The 11505-nt window shown below is 40.4% G+C and overlaps 2 protein-coding genes across 2 annotated transcripts; both read left to right on the top strand.

Moving 5' to 3' along the window:
* LOC135470525 (tubulin alpha-1A chain-like) lies at positions 1-2638 on the top strand. The gene is made up of 3 exons (XM_064749519.1): positions 1-54; positions 702-924; positions 1431-2638. The coding sequence occupies exons 1-3, from the start codon at positions 52-54 to the stop codon at positions 2558-2560; spliced, it is 1356 nt and encodes a 451-aa protein (XP_064605589.1). The 5' UTR covers positions 1-51; the 3' UTR covers positions 2561-2638.
* A 3261-nt stretch (positions 2639-5899) lies between these two features.
* LOC135470761 (uncharacterized) lies at positions 5900-6364 on the top strand. The gene has a single exon (XM_064749801.1). The coding sequence runs from the start codon at positions 5900-5902 to the stop codon at positions 6362-6364; it is 465 nt and encodes a 154-aa protein (XP_064605871.1).
* The last annotated feature ends 5141 nt before the right edge of the window (positions 6365-11505 follow it).

The following is an 11505-nucleotide window of genomic DNA, read 5'->3' as shown; positions in this document are numbered from 1 at the left end:
CTTGAGGCGAGTCCGCGAACAGAATCGTCCGCACACCAAATCTCAGTCATCATGGTAAGTATAGACTTTTTGTCACGTTTAATTTTTACAAAAAGCAGGGCTATATGTGGTATTCGAACTACATATTATAGCTAATGCTATCGTGTATGATTCTGTGAAAAAAGAAAAATAGTTGATCTATCTCGAGGTGACTTCAATTTTTCCTCAGACGTAATCACTTAAGGTTGCAAAAAGATCGATCGCTTTCATCCTATTTATAGACAATACTTATATTTCGAATATATCCAAGCGTGATCAGGACAGATACTGGCATGTAAATATACTGAAAATAGGCCTTTGTCGTAAAATGTATCTGAAAGTCAGGCATCCGACTGGTATCAAGTGGAGAATGGATTCACTATATACTATGAATAAAGAGTAACAGACCCGTAGACTATCTGTTTGTTCTGAATAAAATACGGAAACAATTCAAGGCGTGGACCCTTCCCTATATAACGATATCTTGGGATAAAAACTTTTCTGATATGCTTATTGGTGAGAACAATGAAAATTGTTCAAATCCAGCACAAGCCACTTTGTATAACCCGAAAGAGACAATAACGCCACCGGATTTGTTTTTCTACATAATCATTCCTTTCATATGAATTTATTTACCTTTTATCCATCAGCATTTGTTAAAATATCGCATTTCTCCTTTTCAGCGTGAATGTATTAGTATCCATGTCGGCCAGGCCGGATGCCAGATTGGCAATGCATGCTGGGAACTGTACTGTCTGGAACACGGCATCCAGCCGGACGGCCAGATGCCCTCTGACAAAACCATCGGGGGTGGGGACGACTCCTTCAACACCTTCTTCAGTGAAACTGGAGCAGGGAAGCATGTCCCTAGGGCTGTGTTTGTTGACTTGGAACCAACCGTTGTTGGTGAGTACCAAAGCGGCTTCATGTTATATTTTGTTATTAACTGTTATTTGTGCAATTGAAATGCACAACGGGACTAAACGTATACCAAATGTATGTTCCAACTTAATATAATTTACAACTGAAATGTACGACATTGCACCAAATGGCAAGCTTAATTGAAACTTCAGGCTCAAACATCACGAGACTGTTTTAGACTTAGGCCAGACTTATTCTAAACTTCAAAATAGTTTACTGCACTAAAATTGTGATTTACTTTAAATTTTTTTTATCTGAATACGAACAGCTGTCTCTGATTTTCAAGACTATCTTGGAAACTAGCGTTTAAATTTAAGTAAATTCAAATTTCAGCAACGATACAACGAGTTAAGATTAAGTCTGACTTGAGTCTAAGACAATTTTGAAATCATGAACAGTTCTTGGAACATGACAAATTATTTCAAACGGTAGTGTCACTGTGTAAAATTGCAAGTGAATTACTCATTATAAATATATTCTCGTTCTTCCAGACGAAGTCCGCACCGGAACATACCGTCAACTGTTCCACCCGGAACAACTCATCACCGGCAAGGAGGACGCCGCCAACAACTATGCCCGTGGTCACTACACCGTCGGTAAGGAGCTCATCGACTTGGTTCTAGACCGCATCCGCAAACTGGCTGACCAATGTACCGGTCTTCAGGGATTTCTCATCTTCCACAGCTTCGGAGGAGGCACTGGCTCTGGATTCACCTCCCTTCTGATGGAACGTCTGAGCGTTGACTACGGCAAGAAATCCAAGCTGGAGTTTGCCGTCTACCCAGCACCTCAGGTGTCCACGGCAGTGGTCGAGCCTTACAACTCCATCCTGACCACCCATACAACCCTGGAGCATTCCGACTGTGCATTTATGGTCGACAATGAGGCCATCTACGATATTTGTCGCCGTAACCTCGACATCGAGCGTCCAACCTACACCAACCTCAACCGTCTTATTGGTCAGATCGTCAGCTCCATCACGGCTTCTCTTCGATTTGACGGCGCCCTTAACGTCGATCTGACCGAGTTCCAGACCAACCTGGTACCCTACCCACGTATCCATTTCCCCCTGGCTACCTATGCCCCAGTCATCTCCGCAGAGAAGGCTTACCATGAGCAATTGTCTGTGGCTGAAATCACCAACGCCACTTTCGAGCCAGCCAACCAGATGGTGAAATGCGATCCACGCCATGGCAAATACATGGCCTGCTGTATGTTGTACAGAGGTGACGTTGTTCCCAAGGATGTCAACGCCGCCATTGCAACCATCAAGACCAAGAGGACCATCCAGTTCGTCGACTGGTGCCCCACCGGTTTCAAGGTCGGCATCAACTACCAGCCTCCAACCGTTGTCCCTGGCGGAGATTTGGCCAAAGTCCAACGCGCTGTCTGCATGTTGAGTAATACTACTGCCATTGCTGAGGCCTGGGCTCGTCTTGACCACAAGTTCGACCTGATGTACGCCAAGCGTGCCTTCGTTCACTGGTACGTGGGAGAGGGTATGGAGGAGGGAGAGTTCTCCGAGGCTCGGGAGGATCTTGCCGCCCTAGAGAAAGACTACGAAGAGGTTGGAGTCGACTCCGTGGAGGATGAAGGAGAGGAAGAAGGCGAGGAATATTAGAAACTCACCAAAAATTGGTGAAACGATGATATGATCTATACCGTCTCTTGATCCACACCACAGAGAAATCATAAGTTATTTTGTTGGAAACGTTTCTTCACAACGGCATTTTTCGACTGAGATTCTCCTGTTTCTGCAAATGAAGAATAAAACATATCAGCAAACAATATATAACAGAATTTGTCCGCATTTCTTTTACATGTGGTAACAATTGTCTGCCACTACATGGGGGAAAAACATACGAAGTTCGAATCCAGTTTCTTGATAGATATTTTTTCTTACCCTATGAAGTCTACAACGAAAGACAGTTAGCGTTAAAAATGCTATAATTTAGTGGTGGTTGGTCTACTAAATTTAATAAGAAAGAAAATTGCCCCCTAAAACGAACAGAATTGCGCCAAATCCATATTGAAACATTTCCTGCGGAAGTAAATCATTTTACGTAATTGATAATAGTATATTAGCCGCTGAGGACGGAACGCGGTACTGGTGCATTTCAGTCTAGATAATCGTCATAATTGCTACACGGAAACAAGTGTCTACGATGACGTTTATTAGAAAGCACCGAAGAACCTTCCAAATCACATAATAAATCATTTTATTGACGGTTTGCTGGGCATAAAACATTATATTCGATAGCATTATTGCTAGGTAAAGTTCATTCAAGTGCAATCAGTTCCCCGACGGAATGGCAAATTCGTAGAATTTCTTATAAAGGTATCTTTATAACACCAGTCAGTTAATATAAGTAGTCGATGGGAAGTTGGTGCAATAACCGTGGTCAAGGGACTGTTGGATATAAAATTCACGTACATGCATTTTTTTAAAAAATAAATTAACTAAAATAAAACAAAAAATAAAATAAAATTTTCATTCTTACGCGTGGTGGCCCCTTCACTTAAGAGTTCTCACCTTGATCAATGAAAATTCACCTTTGGCTGTATCGGCTGCGGCTTTGAGTTTGTAAGTCTTCTCCGGTCGTACGTAGGAAGATCTGGATAACCGTTTTCCTCCCACCATAATACTGTCTGCCGTCGTATGAGTGAAATATTCTTGAGTACGGCGTAAAACTCCAATAAAATAAATTAATTAAATTATAGTAGGTTTGACAGGCGCCTCCACCCGTGATCCTATAGCAATCGCCGTACATGGAATTGACAAATTCTAGGGTATATTGTGGTAAGCATCAATAAATCTAGAAGGCAATCCAAAAGTGCAAACATCCTCCACATATAAGTGTACAATAAACACAAAAAATGTATGTATGCGTGCGTGCGTGCGTGTGCGCGTGTGCGCGTGTGCGTGCCGGGGTTTGCGTATCACACTTAACAATTTTTCGGTCATATGATGATGAAGAGTCATTCAGGAAAAAGAATGGGTGACTCTAATACCAGGATGAATGAATGATTAGGGTCAAACGCCAATTTGCCAGAAGTTTAGCCAAGACTTGGCGATAACATGTTGTAAAACTGGGAAAGCGTTGTCTTCAAATGAGAATGATAACAAGAAAAATGTGGTTAAACACGCAACGGACGCTTTCTAAACCGCCCTAAAAATTTCAAATTACATTAAAAATATTTCTTATACATATATATATATTCTTATCTTAAATATACCTTATAACGTTAAATATTATTCTGATGCTATGAACTTAAAAATATCTCTCATTTAACTATACAGCATCGCCATGCAGTAACGCTGTCAAACGACTGAAATGTACAGCCAAATGCCACAGGGAACACTTTTGGGTGCTCAGCCTCCATCGTAGACAAAATTGTGAATTAAACGATATGAAAGTATATATTCTGTTCACCAGGCCCACATAGCAGAGCTCGAGCTAATACCTTGTCTTTGCCTGTAGAGGCCCGGGATCCAGGTCTTTTCACTTCGCAGACACCATTTGGGTTAGACACAAAGGGACAATACTATGCATATGTGCTGAACCTCACAATGGTGAAGAATCGTTTCAAAAATTCCTATATCCGAATCCAGTTGCGGACCACCGCAAAACATAAAATAGGTTAATTAGTGCTTGTGGGGTGACAAAGTTTCAGGAAAATCCGTGCATAACTCTTCCCTAGAGTAACGGGCAGAGAGAAACAGACATATAGCAATGCTGAAAAATCGTGAAAGAGTTCCTGGATCCACATCCCGATCGCCACCAAAATGTCACAGATTGGTGCTGGTATCATTGCCATTTTGTGTACAAAGTTTCAATTAAAATGTTTTTTTTTAAACGCATAATTTTTGGTGTAGTTGACTGTGATGAAAATGGTTTAAAAAGTTCTCGATCTGATTCAAGATCACCACCATGCAAAATCAATTGAATTGGTGCTTGTGTCAAAGCCAGGTTGTGCAACAAATTTCATCCAAATCCATTGTTTTTCTTTTCGAGAAAGTTGTTGACACACTTTTGACAATGGTGAAGAGTCGTTTGAAATTTCAAGGACTAGGATACCACCGAAATGTGCATGATGCTTTGCCCAAGGTCAAGCTGTGCACCAAATTTCATCCAAATCCGTTCATAACTTTTTCCGTAAAGTTACAAACGACGGGTCGAACGAATGAATAAATGGCGTTAAAAGCATTACCATCATTGGCGGGTATAATTAAAAAGTATGCCTCGACGAAGAAACATTTCGTGAAAAAAGGCCCTGGATGTCTTTTTGTATTTTTATTTATTTATTTATTTTTTTTCGTTGCGGGATATAGTACACAAACACTGACTACAATCAGTATGCAAGTAGTGACACGTATAATTTAATTTCTTTGTGATGACTTTTAAGTCCTTAAGGAATACATAATGTTGTACAGGCAAATCAAGATGAATTTGACAAAATACAGACGTACTTGACCTCCAAGCTCCAAATCATATCATAAATTCCTTGGATAAAATTAAGATTTGGCTCTTGGTGTGAAAACTCCTTTATACCTTGCGTAAAATTAACGCCTCGTGTTTGCCAGCGATTAATATCTACCTCTCCCCCAATCCCCGTGCCATGTAAATGCAGTCCGCTCTAAGCAATGCAGGGGGTAAAGCAGGCCTACCTGGATTTGTATGTATAGTGTTCGGTAACAGTTCCAAACACCATTTAGTGTTAATTCCGCTACCTGATCGGACTTGTCGTTCTTTTTGTTCATACCGCTATTGTCACGGAGGTAGTGGGAATGATTTGCTCAGCTCAAACACAGTGACCAGCAGACCACACCAGCGAACCAGGCATACACAGGCAGTTTGATAAGCCGATGTCAGAAGAGCTACACTTTTTTAGGAGTGGAAAATGGCTACCTGTTAGCGTTATAGTATAAGTCTGCATATACATATAATATACATTAACAATGACAGAGGCCTTCACATCTAATCAGTTGATGGAGATCTTGACTCGTATGCCAGATCCCCGACAAACCAAATTCTCCGATCTGTGGGACGGCTTCATATCCAAGATTTTCTCTAGCATCAGAGACGTCTCTGCGGCCGGAATTTTTCATTTGGAATCCGGAACTCTCTTGGTCAAAACTCCGGCTTTCAACGCCCAGGCTGGTGAGCTGGAAGACATCGTGGACAGATTTGACGATCTGGATGGACTGTACGGCGAAGGAGTGACAATTAATGGCGAAAACTTCAAGGTTCGTCTCGCGGATGGAAGGTTCGGGATACTGGCACGGACAGGCTTTAGAGGATGTTCGGTGTGTAAGACCTTCTCCCTGTTAATTGTAGGGGTCCACGACGAGAGGGGCAAGGGTGCCAAATGTAACGAACTGGTCATGCGGATAGGGGATTACTTCTTCAGAAAGGGCTTGTGATTCTGGTGTATTGTATTAGTTGTCCTTGTATCCACGGGCAATTTCCCGATTCTGTTCAACATGTTACCAAAAAGGATTCGGTCATCAGAAACGTTTTGGCACTAGAGTTGACTGACTGATCATCATGACTATGGGCAGAATGTCCTTTTCCTCAGTTCAGCATGAGGCCAAAATGATTCGGCCATCGTCGATTTTTACATCACAACTGTCTGATCTTCAGTATTCACATTAACTATGGATTCTATTCCCTGCTTCAGTTCAGCAAGTGGCCAAAATGAGTCAATCACCAAACATGTGATTAACTTTCTCTCATATCTAGTCTACATGGGCAGACTGTCCAGACTTCAGTTCAGCATGTTGCCAAACTGATTCAGCCATCGTCGATTTTTTACAACACAACCGTCTGATGATTGATGTTCATGTTGAATATGGGAAGAATGTTTAATTCACTTCAGAATGCGACCAAAATGATTCGGCCATGCAACTTTATATCGGAGATATCTGATCAGCATGAGCTCATATATCATCCAGATGAACAGATTGTTCCCTTCTTTAGTTCAGCCAAATTGAACTAAATCAAACGCGTGCTCAACAACATGTGCTCATATCGACAGAATGTTCGCTGCTTCAGTTCAGCATTTTGTAAAAATTGATGATTCGACAATCAAAATTTACACTAGAGCTATCTGATCATCTCCGTTCACAAAGACTATGGCCAGAATGCTCAGTATTTAACCAAAACGATTCGGCCACCAGACAAACTGTATAGATACACACATCAGATACGAAACAGAATGGTTAATATAATACAGACGCTATATACAACTGAAACAAAGTTGAAATATCTTGTCTACATAGAGTCAATCTTCTTGGATGACAGGTTAGAAATAGTAGATACATCAGAACGTATGATGGGTTTCTCTGACACTGTTATTTTGTGGAAGATTTTACGCATTAAGAGGGCCTGGGTTAGGGTAAAACTCTGGACACCCATAAAAGACGTTCTATGGACTTTGACATAGAAGTATGTTGGAGGCAAAATAAAACAGAATTGTTATATAAACAACCCATGCATTTTTTCTTCAAGTTTCATACAAAACAATTTGAAACCAGATAATTGTTCCTGATGATTTCTATATTTCTTAGTTTATGACCGATGATTAAATAATGATTTAATTGTATTGATAAAGAACATCTGATTCAGTGAGTGAGAGCTTGGCTGTAAATCGAACCATGCAGATGCAATATCCCGGGGCGGGAGGAATCCTCCACGATTTTAAACATCATTTCGATCTTTATCATGTACGAACAAATATAGTGGCATTGGACAAAAATCCCATTCAGTAATGTGTAACGGTGCACAAAAGCCGAAGCCTTCATCATCGCTGCTAGCCCTAAGCTTCCATACTTAAGACGCGATGAAGCAATGATCATATACCACCATACGATGGCTTGTAACCCTTTATTCTGTATTTTCCGTCACACATTTAATTATTTGATTGCCGTTTAACACCGTACTCAAGAATTGTTCAGATGTGTTATTTTTTTTAGGAAACCAGATTATCCGAGATACACTAGCCTCAAATTATTGACAAGCTTTTCCACGTGCGACGTATATCCGTACACGCAGATGACGAAACAACATTTGTTGAAGACAACTGATTTTTAACAAGTGCTATACACCGCATCGTCGATTAAGTCCCCTCGAACTCGGAGACCCAGGAAATACATAAACTCCCTGTCCAAGGACAGAATTGAACACTTTCCTCGTCTCGTAACGATCACTTCACATATTTGACTTGTGTGCAGATTATGTTGATGCCAACATAGCTCTGAGAGCACCAATACACCACAACTATTACCCTTCAAATTCAAATGAAAGGCACGGTGCCATGCCAGTGTTGTGACTACAGATTTTCTACGATTCTCGTCTGAAAGCAAAACAATACATTTTATTCTGCCACGTTGCTCTTTCACATTAATTTCATTCCGTCTCAGGCGTTTGAGCTCCCGATCTGCATGTGTGAAGTGGCTTCACATCATATTTTTACAGTTATGTCTGAACTGATATTAATTTTAACAACGACCTCACTTTTTGGGTGGCGGACTTTTCACAATCTGGATCATCTCAGCTGGCTATGTAGAAATATTTCTGCATATCCAGCTGGGTGTAAATCAACTCTGTGCTTCTCTAATGCAATGAAATCAATTGTTTCTCTTTTCCTCTTCAAAAAGATTTCATCTTGTTAATAAGATCTGTATATATAGATGTATCGACGCTCAAGGCTGCATGGCGGGCCATAATGCCGCCAGGCAATACTGATGTAAGGCCAGAGATCATCAACAGGAGCTTGGAGCAACTAACCCATACTCCTTACAGCGCATGCGCGTGTCACTACGATCACAGTCACTAATGGACAAGCTTGACGTTTGATTTATTTATTTGATTGGTGTTTTACGCCGTACTGAAGAATATATCACTTATACGGCGGCGGCCAGCATTATGGTGGTAGGAAACCGGACAGAGCCCGGTGAAAACCCATGAACATCCGCAGGTTAATGGCAGACCTTCCCACTTAGCCAGCATCAGCGCTTGACGTTTGAAGCCTGTATGACCCGCGTAGGTTTGCTGGCCTCCGCGCTGATGTCCTTGTGCAGAACTATTTAATCGGCATTCAACAATAAAATAGTTTCAGTTGTTGGTTAGAAACATGTTGTACACACTTTACATAAAGAGAATACCTCTGTATAAAGTATAATTAGAAACAAAGGTTGAGACAGAGTTTTTGTGTTTTCTGACATCACCTCCTGCCACATCACCGTGACCCTAGTGAACTTGTCGTTGTTCAAGATTCCAGTACAAAATTTGCTAGTGTTGGCGGCGATGTAAGGCTAAGGTAGAGGGTGACGTTGGAACCGCAGTGGTCCAAGGCGTGCCCACTGTATGCAGCAGAGTGGCACTTTAGGTGACCAGATCATACCCAAGATTCTGGGCCCAGTTTCCCAAAGCCGCGCACAACGTTTTTTTTATTATCCTGCTTTTGTCGAATGCTATTTTGTACGTCACTATTACGGTGCCATTGCCCTATATGTGCGATTATTGTACATGTACGACATCTTTGTGACACTGAGACCTACTGAGCAAATTTTACCAGTTTTTACTAATAAGTAAAAACTAACAAGTGACAAGATGACAAAGTAACCTCTACCATACCTACAATGGATCTGGCCAATGAACCCTGTCATTACACACACTGTATGTAAATTTAGTCTAATTGTTATCTACCTATTTATTTGACTGTTATTACTTACGAATTTGTCACTTATACAATTAAAATGACAGTCAGTACTACAGGTGGAGGAAACCTGAGTGCCAGGTCTAAACCAACAACCTTTGACAACTTACTGGCACACTTTCCCACATTTGAGATACCGATATGCACACCATACTAGCAGAAGAGATATTCATTAAATGGTAGACTTCACAAAGGGCAACACAAGGGTGGCCAACCACATACTGTTGCCAAGGTCCCACAAGAAAATCCAAAATTCCCTGATCAAGGCCAGGTTTGAACCCACACATCGACAAGTAACTTAGATCGGCTACCAAAAATGCTCAAAGTGTCTCCAAATGTAGCCCCTAGTTTGTTTTGTCTAATCCTCTGTGAGTAAATTAACATTGTTAAAACAGAAAAGAAGTCCTTCCTTAAAACATACAGCATGCTCAACCTGAACCATTTCTAGCTGCAAGGTGTGGAAATGATGTAAGAATTATGAAATACAAAAAAACCCCCACAAATGTGACCTTAAATTTATTTGATGACATAATGAGTGTAACACTGCTGAGCGGTCAGATTGTGAGAGCACCAATGGGCATACAACTGGTACAGTCTTTGAAAACGAAGAAAAATAAACTTTGTGAAAGAACCCCGAAAAAAGAAACATTTCCAAACCCTCGGCCAGTAAGTGGCACTGGACCTATCTGAGTCCAGAAACTATCTCTGAACAAATTAGGTACATGTAGCTGTTTTAAGTTAAGTTGTCCTGTAGCAGATTGTGTCACATGGAGTCTCCATGTTCTTAAGAGAACTATATTTTCCAACAACCATATTGAACAAATAGACTAGCTCTGCTGGTAATAAGTGAGTTTGGTAACACCTTACAGCCGCAGAATTTAAAATTTGCCAAAAACTTGCATTCACCACATCAAATATCTTGCCTCACATCAAAACATTGGAAGATTTCCTTTTTTTACTGTCAACTCCCATGTGAGCAGAGTCACTGTATACAGAATTTGACAACCTTGGTCACAACTTGTCCTGTACCAGATTGTGTCACATGGAGTCCCTGTGTTATTAAGAAAACTGTATTTTCTGGCGATACTTCAAATTTTGATGATGAATTTTACAAACAAAATCAAACCACATTTTACACAGACATGAAGGCACTCTGATTCTCTTTATACAATGAGTGGACATAACAATAAACCAGAGTTTCCATCCAGAAAACTGTCTTACCAGTACCTAATATCCTATGATTTCCAGCACTTTAAAGGACCATTCAGATTATTACATAGTTTTACGTGAAGGCTAATCATTAGCCTGGTCTTTATAGTGGTAGCCACACGGCACTAACACTACATGCAATTTATTACAAGAAGAACTACTAGACGGGTTTATCGGGTTTGAATATGAAGGTTACCTTGATAATTAGCAGAAATAAAATATATCACATTTTTAGCTAACATGACATGCCAAATAATGCAATTTATTCCTCTCTATAAAACATAAAAAATGAACAATAAATACTTTGTAGGTATTCTGAAGATCAGAATTCTAAAATACAGATTTATGTATTGTGTCATTACTCTGATATAGTTATTCTAATATGGATATAACAGTCCTCGACAAATGAAATACAAACAATACTACATGTACACTTTCAGACTGCCGGATCTATAGACCGAGAAGCTATTTTGTGGTTTGCTGTCATCTTTGACAAACACTTATCAGGACTTACAAGAAGTATTCTATTGATTGCTTTTATGCTAAACAACGAATTTTGTTTTGGTTACAAATGTGTTTATTGTCAAGCATACATAACAACTGGGAAAAAATGCTATTTTGGATTGTATAGCATCT

Source organism: Liolophura sinensis, chromosome 7 (genome assembly GCF_032854445.1).
Source record: "Liolophura sinensis isolate JHLJ2023 chromosome 7, CUHK_Ljap_v2, whole genome shotgun sequence".
Lineage (NCBI taxonomy): Eukaryota > Metazoa > Mollusca > Polyplacophora > Chitonida > Chitonidae > Liolophura > Liolophura sinensis.
This window is presented reverse-complemented; position numbering and strand designations above follow the sequence as displayed.

Bases quoted from the DNA above. Each gene is read 5' to 3' on its own strand.
- LOC135470525 (XM_064749519.1), top strand. The intron at 925-1,430 runs GTGAGTACCAAA...TCGTTCTTCCAG, and splicing joins CTTGGAACCAACCGTTGTTG to ACGAAGTCCGCACCGGAACA.
- LOC135470761 (XM_064749801.1), top strand. From the start codon at position 5,900: ATGACAGAGGCCTTCACATCTAATCAGTTGATGGAGATCTTGACTCGT.